We start from the raw sequence: 18,496 nt of genomic DNA on the forward strand, positions 1-18,496 counted from the left end.
CCCAAAGCCTTTGAAAAAGGTTTCTGGGGAGGGCTGCCTTATCCTGTCCGCCATGGTAGGACACTTTACCATGCCAGGCCAGTAGCACGTAGTCTGGAATCATTGCATAACAAAGCATGGCAGCGTATGGTCCCGGTGTTTGCTGGCATGCAGACAATATCCATTCCTTATCTCTCTTTGTTATCCTCAGGAGAGTGATTTCAACCAGGTGACCGTGAATGATATGGGGTGATTTTATTAAGGGGACATTCAGAGGTGCCCGTTCCTGCTCTTCTGAACAGAAATGTTCCCCGCTGTTAACCACGCGGTGGGGGGAGGGGTGAAGTGATCATCCCAGAGAATCGGGTGTGTGTGTGTGGGGGGCGGGGGGTTAACTTGGGTTTGTGCTGCATGTTAACCCGGAAACCGCAGCCCCTCCTTTTACATTGAAAACCCATTTTAAATGGCCAACCCAATTTATCCTTGATATGGGAAATGCGCTGCTGTTTGAAACCTTTCCCGTATGTTAAGAAGGTTAAAAAAGCCAAAAGACTGTGGCTTACCATGGCTGCCTGCAAGCCGAAATCTGTTGCCTGGCACTGCGTGAGTGATCTCTCATACCAAACCGGCAGGCAGAGGAAAAATGTGACCTTGTAACGAAAGAGTGTACCCATTGTTCTCTAAAATGTGTCTTTTTTAACCACCTCTCCCTTCTCCTCCACCAGCTGCAAATGTTTCTCCTTCGCAGAGGCTAGTGAACATTAGAAAGAGAAAACGGAGGACGCGGGATGATATGTTCACGGAGCTCCAGATGTCCTCCCATGCTGATAGATCGCAGCAGAATGCGTGGAGGCAGTCAATGTCGGACATGAGAAAAGCACAATATGAACGAGAAGAGAGGTGGTGGGCTGAATCGCGGGATGAAAAGAGCAAGTGGTGGGCTGAAGATGATAGGTGGCGTTAGCTTGCAGACAGACGGCAAGAGTCAATGCTCTGTCTCCTGGAGCATCAAACTGATATGCTCCAGCGTATGGTTGAGCTGCAGGAAAGGCAGCAGAAGCAGAGACCGTCGCTACAGCCCCTGTTTAACCAACAGCCCTCCTCCCCAAGTTCCATAGCCTCCTCACCCAGACGCCCAAGAACACGGTGGGGGGGGGCCTTCGGCCACCTAGTCACTCCACTCCAGATGATCGCCCAAGCATCAGAAGGCTGGCCTTCAATAAGAGTTAAAGTTTTAAAATGCAATGTGTCCTTTTCCATCCCTCCTCCCCAACCCATCCCAGGCTACCTTGGCAATTATCCCCCTACTTGTGTGATGAATTAATAAAGAATGCATGAATGTGAAGTAACAATGACTTTATTGCCTCTGGAAGCAGTGCTCGAAGTGGGGAGGGGAGGATGGGGTGGTTGGTTTACAGGGAAGTAGAGTGAACCGGGTCGGGGGGGGGGGGGAGGGGGTTGGAGGGTTCATCAAGGAGAAACAAAACAGAAGTTTCACACAGTAGCCTGGCCAGTCACAAAACTCGTTTTCAAAGCTTCTCTGATGCGCACCGCGCCCTGCTGTGCTCCTCTAACCGCCCTGGTGTCTGGCTGCGCGTAATCAGCGGCCAGGCGAGTTGCCTCAACCTCCCACCCCGCCATAAATGTCTCCCCCTTACTCTCACAGATATTGTGGAGCGCACAGCAAGCAGCAATAACAATGGGGATATTCTTTTCGCTGAGGTCTGAGCGAGTCAGTAAGCTACGCCAGCGTGCTTTTAAACGTCCAAATGCGCATTCCACCACCATTCGGCACTTGCTCAGCCTATAGTTGAACAGGTCCTGACTACTGTCCAGGCTGCCTGTGTACGGCTCCATGAGCCATGGCATTAAGGGGTAGGCTGGGTCCCCAAGGATAACTATAGGCATTTCAACATCCCCAACGGTTACTTTCTGGTCCGGGAAGAAAGTCTCTTCCTCCAGCTTTCGAAACAGACCAGAGTGCCTGAAGACGCGAGCATCATGTACCTTTCCCGGCCATCCCACGTTGATGTTGGTGAAACGTCCCTTGTGATCCACCAGGGCTTGCAGCAGCATTGAAAAGTACCCCTTGCGGTTTATGTACTCGGTGGCTTGGTGCTTCGGTGCCAAGATAGGGATATGGGTTCTGTCTATTGCCCCACCACAGTTTGGGAATCCCATTTCAGCAAAACCATCCACTATGGCCTGCACGTTTCCCAGAGTCACTACCCTTGATATCACCAGGTCTTTCATTGCCCTGGCAACTTGGATCACAGCAGCCCCCACCGTAGATTTGCCCACTCCAAATTGATTCCCGACTGACCGGTAGCTGTCTGGCGTTGCAAGCTTCCACAGGGCCATCGCCACTCACTTCTCAACTGTGAGGGCTGCTCTCATCCTGGTATTCTGGCGTTTCAGGGCAGGGGAAAGCAAGTTCCATGAAAGTGCCCTTACGCATGCAAAAGTTTCACAGCCACTGGGAATCGTCCCACACCTGCAGCACGATGCGGTCCCACCAGTCTGTGCTTGTTTCCCGGGGCCTGTGCCTTGTGAGAGGTTTATGTCCATGTCAATTTCCTCATCACTCTCTTCGCCGCGCTGCAATCGCCTCCTCGGCTGGTCTGGGTTTCGCCTTGGCATGTCTTGGCTCTGCATATACTCCAGGACAATGCGCGTGGTGTTCATAGTGCTCATAATTGCCGCGGTGATCTGAGCGGGCTCCATGATCCCAGTGCTAGCTATGGCGCCTGGTCTGAAAAAAGGCGCGAAACTAGTATCTGACGGACCAGGGGAAGGAGGGAGGGCGGGCCGAGTGACGACATGGCGTACAGGTACAGGGAATTAAAATCAAGAAAGGTGGCTGTGCATCAGGAGAAACACAAACAACTGTCACACAGAATGGTCCCCCCAAAGATTAAACTGAAAACCCTGGGTTTAGCAGGCTGTTGATTTGAAGGCGGGAGGGGGAAGTAAATGAATACAGAACAAATCTATTTTTTACATCTTAAGACGATGGTGCAGCATGACTGATAGCCCTCGGCATCTTCTGGGCGCTTGGCAGTTAGTGTACTACGATGGCCTTCAGGCCTATTGCACGATCTGCTGCTCAGGGAAGACTCTGCTAATGTGCGATGATCCAACTTGTAATAGGACGGTTACCAGTCGTAATACACCATCTACTGCCAAAAGGCAAGGGGCTGGTGCAATGCAGCCCTACGGCTGCCAGCCCCACAGCTGTCAGCACCCAGATCGCCGATGAAGGCTACCAGTCTACTGCACCATCTACCGCCAAAAGGCAGTTAGCTGCTGCTGCTGTGTAGCAATGCAGTCCCACGTCTGCCAGCACCCAGATGACATATGGTGACGGTGAGCTGAGCGGGCTCCATGCTTGCCGTGGTATGTTGTCTGCACAGGTAACCCAGGTAAAAAGGCGCGAATCTATTGTCTGCCGTTGCTGTGACTGAGGGGGAGGGGCCTGACGACATGTACCCAGAACCTCCCGCGACACTGTATGGCATCATCCGGGCATTGGGATCTCAACCCAGAATTCCAATGGGCGGCGGAGACTGAGGGAACTGTGGGATAGCTACCCATAGTGCAATGCTCCGGAAGTCGACGCTAGCCTCGGTACTGTGGACGCGGTCCGCCGACTAGAGCACTTAGAGCATTTTATGTGGGGACACACACAATCGGCTGTATACAACCGATTTCTATAAAACTGGCTTCTATAAATTCGAACTAATTTCGTAGTGTAGACATACCCTAGGTCTTTTTTACCAAAAGGAAACTCAGGTTTAGGTCTGGCACAGCAAATAGGATATGCCTACAATCAAACACTGACCCTATTTCACACAAAGCACAGACTTGTACCACCCCCTTCACTCTGATCTTGAGGATTCCTTCTGAGACATGAGCTTCACTTAACCCTCGCTAAGTCCCAGAGACCACTGTCATGTTAGATTACAAATATCTACGCCAAGAAAACCCCCAGGCACCTCTGACCACCTATAGAACTCACTGCTGAAATGAGGTATACACATCCCCCTCTCTTTATATCACAGTGACAGCTCTGCCAACCTGCTCTAACTAATCCCTCCACTATTCAATACAGCTACCCCTACAGTGAACACAGATGGAGTTCTGCATGCAGATAATCACTGGAATTCATGTCTGCAGAACACACTGGGGGAAAAACAGGACATTTTCTTAGTCCTTCCCATCTACTTATTACAGATTTAGTTGTTAAAAGCTAGAGGGGGACCATCCGATCCCTAGTCTGACCTCTTATACAATAGGTCAGAAAATTTAATCCAGTTACCGACTCCTGTTCTGAGTCTAATAACTTGTCTACACCCCTTCCAGAAATGCTTCCAGTTTCTATTGTATTTGAAGACTCCACAAGATGGAGAAACCACCACTTCCTTTGGTAGCTTTTAAAACTTTTGCACTCCCATTAATGAATCATTCCCGGGGCTACTGCAGAGCGGAGGTTGTGTATCGTAACTCTTCATTTGCTGGTTTTCAGAGGTTTAAGTCTAGCTGCTCTCTTCATTCTACAAGACAATGAGGCACCACTGGCCAATCTTAACTGTGTAAGTTTGGGGGTATTTAATTTCCCCCCCCCCTTTCTTTTTTTTAAAAAGGTATTTCTCAGCACACCCACCCCGCTACCCCCAACATACCATTGCTCTCTCACTTCACTGCCTCTGGCTCCTTGAAACTGATTAATCTAGCCACAAAATGCACTGGCTGAATGTTAAAAGAACAGGAGTACTTGTGGAACCTTAGAGACTAACAAATTTATTTGAGCATAAGCTTTTGTGGGCTACAGTGCACTTCTTCGGATGCACAGAAGTGGGCTGTAGCCCACGAAGGCTTATGCTCAAATAAATTTGTTAGGCTCTAAGGTGCCACAAATACTCCTGTTCTTTTTGCGGATACAGACTAACACGGCTGCTACTCTGAAACCTGGCTGAATGTTAGTCCCTTTACTGCCCCTGCATCATCTCCTTGTCCATTTTTCTGCATGTCCAGCATGGGATGGTTCTGCCTCTTCCCAAGCAGTCATTGGCATGAGACCCACAGGTTGAAGAGCGGGATAGAGGATGCAGGACCGTGTAAGGAATAGCATGGAGTTGGTGAAGACTTTTTTGAAGGGAAGAAAAGTGGTATAATCTGCCTCCAATACTGCCTCCTTTCCACTCCATTTCCCCATGCTGCTCCAAAAAACCTCCTATGTTAGAGGTGCTGTGTATCAGGAACACCTTGGCCAAGTGACCCTACAACTTGCTTTTCTTTGATTACTTACTTCTATTGTTCGGGATGATTATGTTACCCTGATTGCTTACTACTACAGTCTTTAGAGAGACAAGGTGGGTGAGGGACTATCTTTTATTGGACCAACTTGTTGGTGAGACACAAGATTTCATGCTTACACAGGGACCTGAAGAAGAGCTCTAAGCTGGAAAGCTGGTCTCTCCCACCAACAGAGGTTAGTCCAATAACCTTTGTTATCTGATATTCTCTCACCTACCCTGTCTCTCTAGTATCCTGCAACCAACATGGCTACAACAACACTGCGTTCTAGAGTCTTTAGTTTAATTAATGCTAATTTCCTTGACAATACTATTAAAATAAAATTGGAGTCTGCATTAAGATTTTAGAGCACTTACAGTAGTCCACCTGGAAACAGAAAGTAGCGCTTAAACTTAACTACAGCAGAGAGGCAGCTCTGCTATAACAGATATTAAAAAGTAAGCCTGAAGATGGCATTTTTCTGGTAAACTAGGTTAACATTTAGGCCTAAAATTCACCCTCCATGCTATATTAATATAAGGCCAATTGCCACTGATCAAGTGTTAGTTCAAAAAGCCATTTAAGAAAGTCATAGGATTGCAAGCAAAAAGGAGATCAATTTAAGAAGTCACTCCAGTGTGAAATGTGTAGTAATCCTGGATGCAAGTAGGCAGTTGCACAAAATAAACTGGAAAAAATATTTCTCATTTGACAGCAGTGTTCAAAGAGAAAATGGAAAGAAAAAAAAAAGTTGTGAACTACAGAAATTGGTAAAAAGACAAACATGTGTATCTTCCATAAATTTTAATTCTAAAATTGAGCGACCTGTCTCTTTAATCACCCAAAATTAAGGTTTGTACAAGTAATCCTAGCTTTTTTCTCCCACAGATGTGAACTTGTGGAAGTCTCCAATATATACTATTCCATTCCATAGGACCCCCATGTCATTTGGTGCACAGGTTGGATGTTGTGTAGTGAAATAAGCAAGCATTTTATTTTTTATAAAAAGCAACAGCGGGTCCTGTGGCACCTTTAAGACTAACAGAAGTATAGGGAGCATAAGCTTTCGTGGGTAAGAACCTCACTTCTTGCATCTGAAGAAGTGAGGTTCTTACCCACGAAAGCTTATGCTCCCTATACTTCTGTTAGTCTCAAAGGTGCCACAGGACCCTCTGTTGCTTTTTACAGATTCAGACTAACACGGCTATCCCTCTGATAAAAAATAAAGTATGTCCACATTGAGCAGACCCCTAGTACTATGCTCTCCAATCCAATCAGTTGCACTGGTGTATATTAGAAGTAAAATAATTTCAATACATTTCTTCCATTTACAGTTTTAACTGCAAGTGAGGCATAGAGCCACAGGACTCCTTTCAACTGCTGCACACCATCTAGCCTCCATACCTAATCAGGCAGGAGTACTGTAGAAACAAGGGTTGGAAGAGATTTGTTAAACAAAGTGAGTTACGGCAGAAGTGTCTTATTTTCTCTTTAGTGTTTGTGCTTAACTAAAAAGTATAGTTTGAGATGTATGTTTCTCTAGAATACTTTTCACTAAACTTTAGGAGGTGCGGCCTCAGTAAGGATTGCAATTTAGTTTCAAAGTAGTATTCTCCTTTAAACTTTGGCTAGGGCTCAAAACTTTCTTTTGAACTCCACATTCCTACTTTGTATGGAAAGCTTTGAGTATTGGCACAAGCTGGAATACAGTTGCAGTTTTTAACACCATGAGTGCTCAATTTTAGATGGCATAGCTACTGCTTCATCAGCTTCTCAGCCACTCTCCAAATACTATCCAGATACCTTTCATTTCCCCCCCTCCATTACAAGCAAGCCCAGTTTATACTTCTAAAAACTCAAGTGCTTCAATTTTACAGCTGCAAGGTTTCATTTGCTAAGACAAATCCCAGTACCTGTGACTGTAAACACTCCTCCTCCCTTCACAGTAAGGGTCTGAGTCTGAGGTATAAGCTGCAACTTGATGAATCTACGTTAGCCGATGAACCTAGCTCACTAAAAATAGCAATATAGCAGCAGCGGCTAGTCCTGCCCGGCATGATGGTTACACTGATATTTTTAGCATGACAGCTTGGTCAGAACTAACATAGGCATGTCTCCTCAAGGTGGGATTTAGATCTCAAACTCAAAGGTGTAGACATACCCATAGGCCTTGTCTACACTACAAAGTTTTGATGACCAAAAAAAAAAAAGTCAGCTTTTGTCGACAAAACAGTGGAGCTGTACACACTACAATGCTCCTTCTGCCAACAAAACAAAACCACCTCGACGAGAGGCAGAGCTTTTTGCAGCAAAGTTATATCGACAAAGTGTCAGTGTAGACAACGCATTTGGTTATGTTGCTGTAAATGGCCTCCAGGTGTCCCAGAATGCCCATCCTGGCCTCTCTGGTCAACAATTCATACTCCACTGCCCTGCACCCAGGTACCCAGGCTTCTGCCCCTCCCCCTTTAAAGGTCCAGGAATTTTTGAAATTCCACTTCTGTTTGTTCGGCATGGACAGCTCACATCACATCTTCCCAGATGACCATGTAGCAAATACTCTCACACTTGGAGCACACTTGTGTTGTTGGATCTGCTGGCACAGTGGGGAGAGGAAGCTGTGCAGTCCCAGCTACACTCCCCCCAGGAACTTCAACACCTACAGACAGATTTCTCGTGGCATGTTGGATACAAGCTACGAACGGGACATACATCAGTGCTACCCGAAGATAAGGAACTGAGGCAGGCATACCAGAAGGCAAGGGAGTCAAACCGTCCCTCTGGTGCTGTGCCAAAGACCTGCTGCTTCTATAAGGAGCTGAATGCCATTCTCAGCGGCAACCCCACCTCCACCACCAAGAGCCCCATGGATACTTCAGCAGGGCTGGAGACAGCGAACAGCAGACTCAATTCCAAGGACGAAGAGGTTGAGTTGAAGGATGATGTGGAGCACGACATGGTCATCCGGTGGCACGGCAAGTCAGGAGGGGTCTAGCCAATCCCAGCAGTCCATCTCTGGCGCACATGATGCAGGAGAGAAGATCCCTGGTAAGTGATCTTTTTTAATTGATTCCACTCAGTTATATGAGGTAGAAATGTCCTTTGCTTTGTATATTCTAGAAGTGGGTGAAGGGATAGAAATGTACAAGACTAGGTGTGTTTGCATGTGCTTCACATTCCACTGTGCAACTAAGCAATGTGGCAGAAGAGTGTGTTAATGCACACAGAAATTTCACAGGAATCCTTCAGAGAGATCTCTAGGAAACTTTCCTGAAGGTACCCACCAATCCTCTGCCAAAGATTCCTTGGCAGAGCTGCTTTGTTCCTTCCCCAATAGTAGGAAACTTTCCCATGCCAATCAGCACTCATTTGTATAGGGATCAAAGCAGTACACAGGCGAGCAGCATAAGGATCTGGTCTGAAGCTACACACATCCTTGCTTACCCTCAGGAGTGACCTATTGGCTTCAATGACCCATACCTGTGGCAAATTGTGGCAACATTTACAATATTGTCCCTAGTTGCCTGCAGTGATTTAAAAAAAAAAAAAAAAAAAAAAAAAAAAAAAAAAAAACACGAAATCCTTTGCCCCCTCTTGAGCACCTGCTTCCCTCCTACCCCCAAATTCACCATGCTTAGGGTGTTCACCGAAGCTGTGAGCTTGCCAAGGGACAGTGAGAAACGGATTATGTAAAAGAAAGAAAAAAAAAAGGGGGTGCATTTTACTATAATGGTTTGATGTGGTGCATACACTAACAATCATGATTCTGTTTATTGTTTCTTGTGCTTCTGCGCATGTGGCCTTCAGGGCCTTCCCTACACACCAGTGCCTCTGCCAGATAAGGAAGCGACGAAGGAGGACGTTTCAAGAGATGCTCTAATCCTCAGAAGCCGAAAAACAAGAACGCAGGGCATGGAGAGAGACTTTAAAAGAAAATTATAAAATAGGCAGAACAGAAGAGAGCCAGGAACAAATTTTAATGGGCCAGGAATGGATGATAAAAGTGATGGAGGAGCAAACTGAGATGTTGAAGTCCCTAATCACTTGCAGGCTGAATTCATGCGCGCTCAGCCCCCCTGTAGCCAAAACAGAACTGCTTTCCATGCCCTCCCTAAACCCCTACCACACATTCCTTGCAACTTCCTGGCCCCTCTCGGTACCCCGCTCTTTCCAGCCCTTCAGACATCTTCCAAAATGATAGCTGGACTTACACACAGCTATAAGAGCCTACACTGCCCTTCATTGTTATCGCTCTTCCTCAAAGCCTTGTGTGTGTGTTAATTGGTATTTAATAAAAATATACTCTCTGAAAGATAACCAATCTTTGTCTCCTACACATAGCGGTTGTTGCTGGAATTAATACCCAGTGGCAATTTGATCATTTGCCGAGTACAAATCATGGTGAGGAATCAACATTTTCATGCAAGGTGGCAAGTTAAAGCATTGCAGAGTGCTGTACAGAAAGACATGACTGGAGCTCATTGTCAAAATGGTGCCTCAAAGCCTCCCTGATTCAAACAGCCCCCAATTGTGACCCTCTAATAGCCCTGGTATCTGGCTACTCAAAATCAGCTGCCAGGTGATCTGCCTCTGCACACCACCGCAGGGAAAACTTAAGAACGTAAAAATGGCCCTATTGGGTCAGACCAAAGGTCCATCTAGCCCAGTATCCTGTCTTCGGACAGTGGCCAGTGCCATATGCCCCAGAGGGAATGAACAGAACAGGTAATCATCAAGTGATCCATCCCCTGTAGCTCATTCCCAGCTTCTGGCAAACACAGGCAAGGGACACCATCCTTGCCCATCCCGAACAACAGCCATTGATGGACCTATTCTCCATTAAGTATCTAGTTCTTTTTTGAACCCTGTTATGATCTTGGCCTTCACAACATCCTCTGGCAAGGAGTTCCACAGGTTGACTGTGCGTTGTGCGAAGAAATACTTCCTTTTATTGGTTTTAAATCTGCTGCCTATTAATTTCATTGGGTGACCCCTAGTTCTTGTTTTATGAGAAGTCGTAAACAAACACTTCCTTACCTACTTTCTCTACACCAGTCATGACTTTATAGACCTCAATCATATCTTCCCTTAGTTGTCTCTTTTCCAGGATGAAAAGTCCCAGTCTTATTAATCTCTCCTCATACAGAACCCATTCCATACCTCTAATCATTTTTGTTGTCCTTTTCTGAACCTTTTCCAATTCCAATATATCTTTTTTGAGCTGGGGCGACCACATCTGCACACAGTATCAAGATGCAGGCATACCATGGATTTAGAGAGGCAACATGATATTTTCTGTCCTATTATTTATCCCTTTCTTAATTATTCCAAGCATTCTGTTCGCTTTTTTGACTGCTGCTGCACACTGAGTGGATGTTTTCAGAGAACTATCCACAATGACTCCAAGACCTCTTTCTTGAGTGGTAACAGCAAATTTAGACCCCATTATTTTATATGTATAGTTGGGATTATGCTTTCCAATGTGCATTACTTTGCATTTATCAACATTAAATTTCATCTGCCATTTTGTTGCCCAGTCACCCAATTTTGAGAGATCCTTTTGTAGCTCTTCGCAGTCTGCCTGGGTCTTAACTATCTTTAGTGATTTTGTATCATCTGCAAATTTTGCCACCTCACTGTTTACCCCTTTTTCCAGATCATTTACTAATATGATGAATAGGACTGGTCCCAGTACAGACCCCTGGGGGACACCACTATTTACCTCTCTCATTCTTAAAACTGACCATTTATACCTACCCTTTGTTTCCTATCTTTTAACCAGTTACCAATCCATGAGAGCACCTTCCCTGTTACCCCGTGGCAGCTTACTTCGTGTAAGAGACTTTGGTGAGGGACCTTGTCAAAGGCTTTCTGAAAATCTAAGGACGCTATATCCACTGGATCCCCTTGGTCCACATGCTTGTTGACCCCCTCAAAGAATTCTTTTCACCCTTAGCTTCACAAACATTATGGAACACACAGCAGGCTGCTATGACCATGGGAATATTTTCCTCATTTAGGTCTAACCTACCATAAAGGCAGCGCCAGTGTGCTTTTCATCTGCCAAAGGAACATTCTACGGTCATGCTGCACCTGCTCAGCCTATTATCGAAGTGCTCCTTGCTGCTGACCAGGTTCCCGTGTAAGGCTTCATGAGACATGGTAGTATAGGGTACACTAGGTCTCAAGATCATTATGTGCATTTCAACAGCCCTCCCCCGCCCCCCATTAGAATCTTCTGGTCTGGAAAGTAAGTGCTTGCTTGGGGCTCTCTGTACAGGCCAGTGTTCCTGAAGATGCATGCGTCACGCACTTTCCCAGACCACCCCATGTTGATGTCAGTGAAACCATATATGCAACACCATAGAGAAGTACCAATTTCTATTGATGTCCGAAAGTTCTGCAGCCACTGCTATAGGGATCCAAATTCTTTGAGTGAGTGCAATTGTGGCACACATGCTCAGCTCTCCTAGAAACCAATGTCTGTTCAGACAACCAACCTCAAGGAAGTGGCTTCAACTACTTGCTTTAAAGTGATTTAGGAAAGTTTAACTTGATGCTCTGAAGTGGGGAACATGAGCAGGGATCCATTTGGGCAGTCTAAAAGTCAGTAACTATGGTATTTAAGAGTTATTTTCCTTTAAGAACTGTCCCCATGAATCCCCAACTCTTGGAAGAACAAGCCATAGTGACCCCCCACCCCAGGAGGTGAGTTTGAGTACCTCCAACCCTCCCTGAGACATCACTATTACTGCAAAAAAGCCAGTGAGGAAGGTAAGCTGGAAATCCCAATAGCAATGTTCCTCTTTCATCCCCAACAGAAGAGAATCTTTAATATTCTGAGGTACTGTGGCCCAGGTATCCAAGTGGTTATGGCAGTACACCATGCAGACTCCCAAGATGTAGCCTGGTAAATAGTGTCACACGAACACAAGGCTTACCACCCGTAGAAAAAAAAGCTACAGGTTTATGATGGGAACCTCTCAAAGGACAGTCTCCCCAATGATATGAAAAATCCTCTTAAGCAAGCCTCTTAAGGCTCCAGTGAATTCAGCCTTTTGTGGTGGAATGACAGTGGACTTGTTTAGGCAAACCCTAAGGACTCAGGATGCTTTACACACTTTTCTGAGGGCTTGTCTACATTTGGAATGCTACAGTGGCACAGCTGCAGCACTGGATCTATGCCATTATACCACTTCAGTGTAAGCACTTTCCCCATCAGCATAGCTAATCCACCTCTCTGAGAGGAGGTAACTAGGCAACGGAAGAATTCTTCCAGCAACCTAGCACTATCAACTCCAGGGGTTAGGTTGGCTTAATTACGTCATTCAAGTGTCTGGATTTTTCACACCCCTGAACAACCTAGCTGGGTTGACTTAACTTTTGAGTGTTGACCTGGCTGGCCTGAGGTACATCTTGCAGTGTGTGCCCTAGGTACAGTCAGATACAAATATCCAGACACCCAAGAAAGCCCGTTGCCACAGACAGATGTTTCATGAAAAGCTGGTGGTGAAGACACCAAAGGTTAGAAAGCAGTATTAGTAGAGTCCTTCGCCTGGACAAGGTTGGAGATATATTCAATAACTGTGACTTTCATATCTTGACTCAACTTTGCTGTATGGAGCTTGATCCAACTGATGACCTGCCCCTAGAGGCAGAGAACCTCCCTCTGGGAAAAAAGTTCAGTCTCACATGAAGTCAGGAAGAACTCTGCCTCTCTAACCAAAAAGTAGTGGATGTCCTTATTTTGTTCCTCCAGGAGCCAAATTTATAAAGCAGCATGTCTCACTGAAGGCAGTCATCTTGCCATCGCTGCTCAATAACTGCCAAGTCTCACATGTGAAGTGGCCAAAAACTAAGCTTACATCACTATCAGAGCTGAAAGGTCATACACATGAAAATATTCAAGCCTTTCTCAAGGACCAAATTTGGTGTGCTTGGTTCTAAAAGGGAGGGGAGAGTGAGGGAGGAGGAAAGACACTGGGGGTAGTGAGCTACATATAAGGTGGTCACATCCCCAATTGCTTGTTCTGCAGAATATAAGAAATAGATGGTCTTTTTTTGCTGAATCAGTGAGTTCTAAGTTTAAGGCCGTGGCTACACTCAAAACTTCAAAGTGCTGCCGCGGGAGCGCTCCCACAGCAGCACTTTGAAGTGCGAGAGCTCTCCCAGCGCTGGGGCACTTTTTACACTGGTGCTTTACAGAGCTGTAACTTGCTGCACTCAGGGGTGTGTTTTTTCACACCCCTGAGCAAGAAAGTTGCAGCGCTGTAAAGTGCCAGTGTAGCCAAGCCCTAAGACCTCAGAAAGGCCTTCATATCACCAGAAGGGGAAGCACTGGCTGCTTTTCTGGTGGAGACAAAGATGAAAGAAGTGTTTCTGGCTCAGCTGCCACATACTCATCTTCCTGTTTTACTGAGCCCCTAAGACGGAGATGACAGCTGTTTATAAGCCAAATTTTGGTTGCCATAAATTCATGGCAGGCCAGAAAGTCCAGAGTCAATATTCAGAGCTCTTCCAGCTCCAAGGCAACAAGACAGCCCCATGATCTTATTTCAACCATAAGGACTCATGGACTCCAAATTCCAAAGCATGCCAAAAGACCGCTGTCCTCCACCAACAGGACAAGGAGTCAAGGATTTGGCAAATTATATGCTAGACTTGGCTACCATTATATGCTGGCCTCCAAACAGCCTTTCCTCTCTATCACACACAATCTCCTCAGCAACAGTGGCTCCCATTAATACATCACACCTATCCTCTGCTCCCTACACTAGCTTCTCATAGAATATCAAATCAAGTTCAAGGTCTCTGTCCTTATCCTTAAGGAATTTGATGGCCTGGGCCCAGTACATCTAGGAGGTTGCCCTAAAGTTCTAAGATGAAGACCATTCTCAACCCCTTCACTCCTCAGGAAAAAGTGAACTTTCTACAATAAGGGAAGGGGGAATTCTGCAGCAGTCCATGGGGGAGTGGGGGGAGGAGGAGGGGAAAGGGCATGTCTGGTTTGGGCATCAGGAGCAGTCAGGGGAGATGTAAATCACCACCTCGGGAGGTGGGGGTGGGAGGAGAAAGGGACAGGACTTCCTCTTCTCCTGCATGGGCTGCTCCTGGGGTCGGGTCAGATCCATCTCCAGGAACCTCCCCCACTTCAGAAAACTCTGCACACACACCCCACTTCCTGACCCCATCGTTCCCAACCACGGGGGAGAGGGGCACTGTATGGGGAGCTGCCCCTCATCTGCCCAACCCCCATGCATCCAGACCTTCCCTGCACCTGGACTTCCCTGCCAAGTGCCCCCCCCCACACCCATCCCCCTTGCTGAGCCTCAACCACCTTCACTTGGACCCGCCCCCCAGGAATTCCCATTCCTCCTGCACTTCCAATGAGCCCCAGTACTTCCAGATTCACCTTGCATGCACATCCTCCATCAAGCCATCCACACATCGATCCCCCTCCACACACTAAGCCCCTCCACATTTAGATCCTGCCTGGCTGGGCCTGTTTGCCTGATACCTGGATGAGGGGGGCAGGACTGGGTATGCATGACTGTCACTCTGGCTCACTGTGGAACCACAGAGATATGCTAATATGCCTAGTAAGGAATCTATCAAAAAACATTTCCTGAATCTTTTTTGTTGTTTATATTGTTACAAACATACTTGCTGATGGGTATTTTAAATAACTGAAAATTATGTGATTATATAGTGTTATTTTGTTAAATAAAATATGCAGAATTTTGCAAAATTTTAAAAAATGTAAAGTATTGCGCTCATTATTTTAGCACAGAATTCCCTCAGGAGTAATCTATGCAAGAGACAGAACTCAGTGGCTGACCCAAGACTAGAATGAACTCCCACAGGAATTAAGGACTGTCTCATACCTCCCCACCTTCCACTTGAAGTGCAAGGCACATCACTTTAACTTTCCTTTGTTTAACAAAAATAGCAATTATGTGTATATGCATATTCAAAGAATTCCAAAACAAGACATCACTGCACACCCTTCTCCCCCTCAAGAGAGGATGTGAGAACACAAAACATGGCCGATGTTAGTCATGTTGCTTAATGCACTGTTGGAAGGTGCTCAGATAGCATAGTGATGAATTTGGTATAAGAATCTATAGTTTAAACCCCAGAGATAAACACAGAGGCAAAGTAAATACTGTTTAAGAGTAATGAGCCTTATTATGGTCTAACTCAATAAAGGTAGGAATAACAAGGCCTAACTGAATCAAGGCATCAGGAAACCATGGCACAAGCTAACATCTCTAACACAAGAGGAACCAGCATCTCACTTTTCCTGATGCTGAAACCTACAAAATAACTGATAGCAGCTAGGCTTGACTGAATATGACATAACTAGTCTTTTTTATATCAATGGAGGCACATTAGTATGCATTCCTCAGTCTTGCTAGTGGAGGAAATATCAGAGGTTACTAGCAGAGCTTCCACAGTCCCTGATACCAAGACAGCAACACAGACGAAACACTAGCAGTGGACACCAAGACCTCCACATCAAGTTGGGAACAAGATAATTTATCAGCATCATAACTTTTATGCTTCACCCTCCAGCTAGGGAAGTGTCCAGATGCCAAGAAGCTGATTTGAAGTACCAAACCTGTTTAGCAGACTCAATAATGAAGAGTAGGGATTTATTAAGATCCCACCTGATCTTAGAAATCAAAAACATGGGACCGTAATGACATTACTGCATTGTATGAAACAGGTCTCAATTTAACATCCCTAGCTGCCTAGCATCCCTCACTTTGCTCAAAACAGTCAAAATGGCTATTCAGTCAAGTTTCAGAGTAGCAGCCGTGTTAGACTGTATCCACAAAAAGAAGAACAGGAGTACTTGTGGCACCTTAGAGACTAACAAATTTATTAGAGCATAAGCTTTCGTGGACTACAGCCCACTTCTTCGGATGCATATAGAAGAAGTGGGCTGTAGTCCACGAAAGCTTATGCTCTAATAAATTTGTTAGTCTCTAAGGTGCCACAAGTACGCTTGTTCTTCTTTATTCAGTCAAGTACTCTATCAGGACCAGCATCAGGAAAAAGTAACATGCCTAAGAAGACAGTGCCCCAAGCAATGTCCATCAACACTTTGCTTTTTAAATAAAAATGCAGCAAGCTAACCTTGTGGGGAGGGGGAAGCACACCAATGCCATCCTACCCCCCCGCCTCCCGCACCCAGCCAGACCCCCCGCCTCCCGCACCAATGCCAGCCTACCCCCCCCGCCTCCCGCACCCAGCCAGACCCCCCGCCTCCCGCACCAATGCCATCCTACCCCCCCCGCCTCCCGCACCCAGCCAGACCCCCCACCTCCCGCACCAATGCCATCCTACCCCCCCGCCTCCCGCACCCAGCCAGACCCCCCGCCTCCCGTATCCAGCCAGACCCCCCGCCTCCCGCACCAATGCCATCCTACCCCCCCGCCTCCCGCACCCAGCCAGACCCCCCGCCTCCCGCACCAATGCCATCCTACCCCCCCCCGCCTCCCGCACCCAGCCAGACCCCCCACCTCCCGCACCAATGCCATCCTACCCCCCCCGCCTCCCGCACCCAGCCAGACCCCCCGCCTCCCGCACCAATGCCATCCTACCCCCCCGCCTCCCGCACCCAGCCAGACCCCCCGCCTCCCGCACCAATGCCATCCTACCCCCCCGCCTCCCGCACCCAGCCAGACCCCCCACCTCCCGCACCAATGCCATCCTACCCCCCCGCCTCCCGCACCCAGCCAGACCCCCCACCTCCCGCACCAATGCCATCCTACCCCCCCGCCTCCCGCACCCAGCCAGACCCCCCGCCTCCCGTATCCAGCCAGACCCCCCGCCTCCCGCACCAATGCCATCCTACCCCCCCGCCTCCCGCACCCAGCCAGACCCCCCGCCTCCCGCACCAATGCCATCCTACCCCCCCCCGCCTCCCGCACCCAGCCAGACCCCCCGCCTCCCGCACCCAGCCAGACCCCCCGCCTCCCGCACCAATGCCATCCTACCCCCCCGCCTCCCGCACCCAGCCAGACCCCCCGCCTCCCGCACCCAGCCAGACCCCCCGCCTCCCGCACCAATGCCATCCTACCCCCCCGCCTCCCGTATCCAGCCAGACCCCCCGCCTCCCGCACCAATGCCATCCTACCCCCCCGCCTCCCGTATCCAGCCAGACCCCCCGCCTCCCGCACCAATGCCATCCTACCCCCCCGCCTCCCGCACCCAGCCAGACCCCCCGCCTCCCGTATCCAGCCAGACCCCCCGCCTCCCGCACCAATGCCATCCTACCCCCCCCCCGTGCCATCACCCAGATGGCTCCCCAGCCGCCAGCACGGCCCCTGCTCCAGTTCCTACACCTCCATCCCGCCAGGCCCGACGCCCTCACTCAGCCAGGCCGCCGCTGCCAGCACCGGCTCCTTCCATCCACCCGGCCCTCGGCCTCTGGAACCCCCCGCCCGCAACCGAGCCGGCCCGAGGCCCCGGCCCACACACGCGGGGACGCGGCCACCCGCGAGGCGCCAGGGCCCGAGCCCCGTGGGGACGGGGTCCGCCAGCGGCGCCTCACCTCTTAGGGGGCCCGTCCCCGGCGCTGCCCGCCCCGTTAGCCGCCGCCGCCGTCTCCTCCATTTTGCCGCTGCCCTCAGTCCCCACGGCCGCCATTTCCTCCGCGCAGCCCCTTTGTGTAAGCAGCAGCCACCCCGCGCCGTGCCCCGGAGCACGCTGGGAAAGGGGCGGGGCTGTGACCCTGGCGGCAGCGCCTCCGTGCGGCCGCGCTGAGGGCACGTGGTTCGGGTCGCTGACGTCAGGGGGGCCGTTCCCGGGCTCTGGGTGGGGTCCGCGCGATGGCGCGAGACGAGAGCGCGAGTCAGGGCGGAGCTGGGGCCGCTGTGCGCGGTGGGACGGTGCCGGCGGGCCGGGGGGCCTTGCCTGGAGGTCGGGCGGCGCAGGGGGTCGGGCCATGCTTGGGCTCGGTGGGTGGGTTACACAGTGCTGGGGACGGCGGTCGGGCGGTGCTTCGGGGGGGCATGTCCGGGGGTCGGTCAGACTGTGTTTGGAGGGTGGCGCTGTACAAGGGGTAAAACAAACAGCTATCTCCCCCCCCCCCACCTGTCTGCAGGGCTCTGCTCTGACCCTCCACCAGCCCCCCAGTTGGCAGCTTGCCAAGACGTCTTCAGGGCTCCCTGCAGACCACAGCTCAGTGGCACTCACTTCTTTGTCCTGGTGA

General features: G+C 49.0%; 1 protein-coding gene across 1 annotated transcript in view; it reads right to left on the reverse strand.

Annotated features, from left to right (window-relative positions):
• Positions 1-18,000, reverse strand: part of LOC128828576 (heterogeneous nuclear ribonucleoprotein M-like) — a 30,519-nt gene extending 12,519 nt beyond the window's left edge. The window contains exon 1 of the mRNA XM_054013322.1: positions 17,837-18,000. Within this exon, the coding sequence (XP_053869297.1) occupies positions 17,837-17,931 (95 nt within the window). The 5' untranslated portion in view covers positions 17,932-18,000. The remainder of the gene's footprint in view (positions 1-17,836) is intronic.
• Positions 18,001-18,496: the final 496 nt, after the last annotated feature.

Source organism: Malaclemys terrapin, chromosome 24 (genome assembly GCF_027887155.1).
Source record: "Malaclemys terrapin pileata isolate rMalTer1 chromosome 24, rMalTer1.hap1, whole genome shotgun sequence".
Classification (NCBI taxonomy): Eukaryota; Metazoa; Chordata; order Testudines; family Emydidae; genus Malaclemys; species Malaclemys terrapin.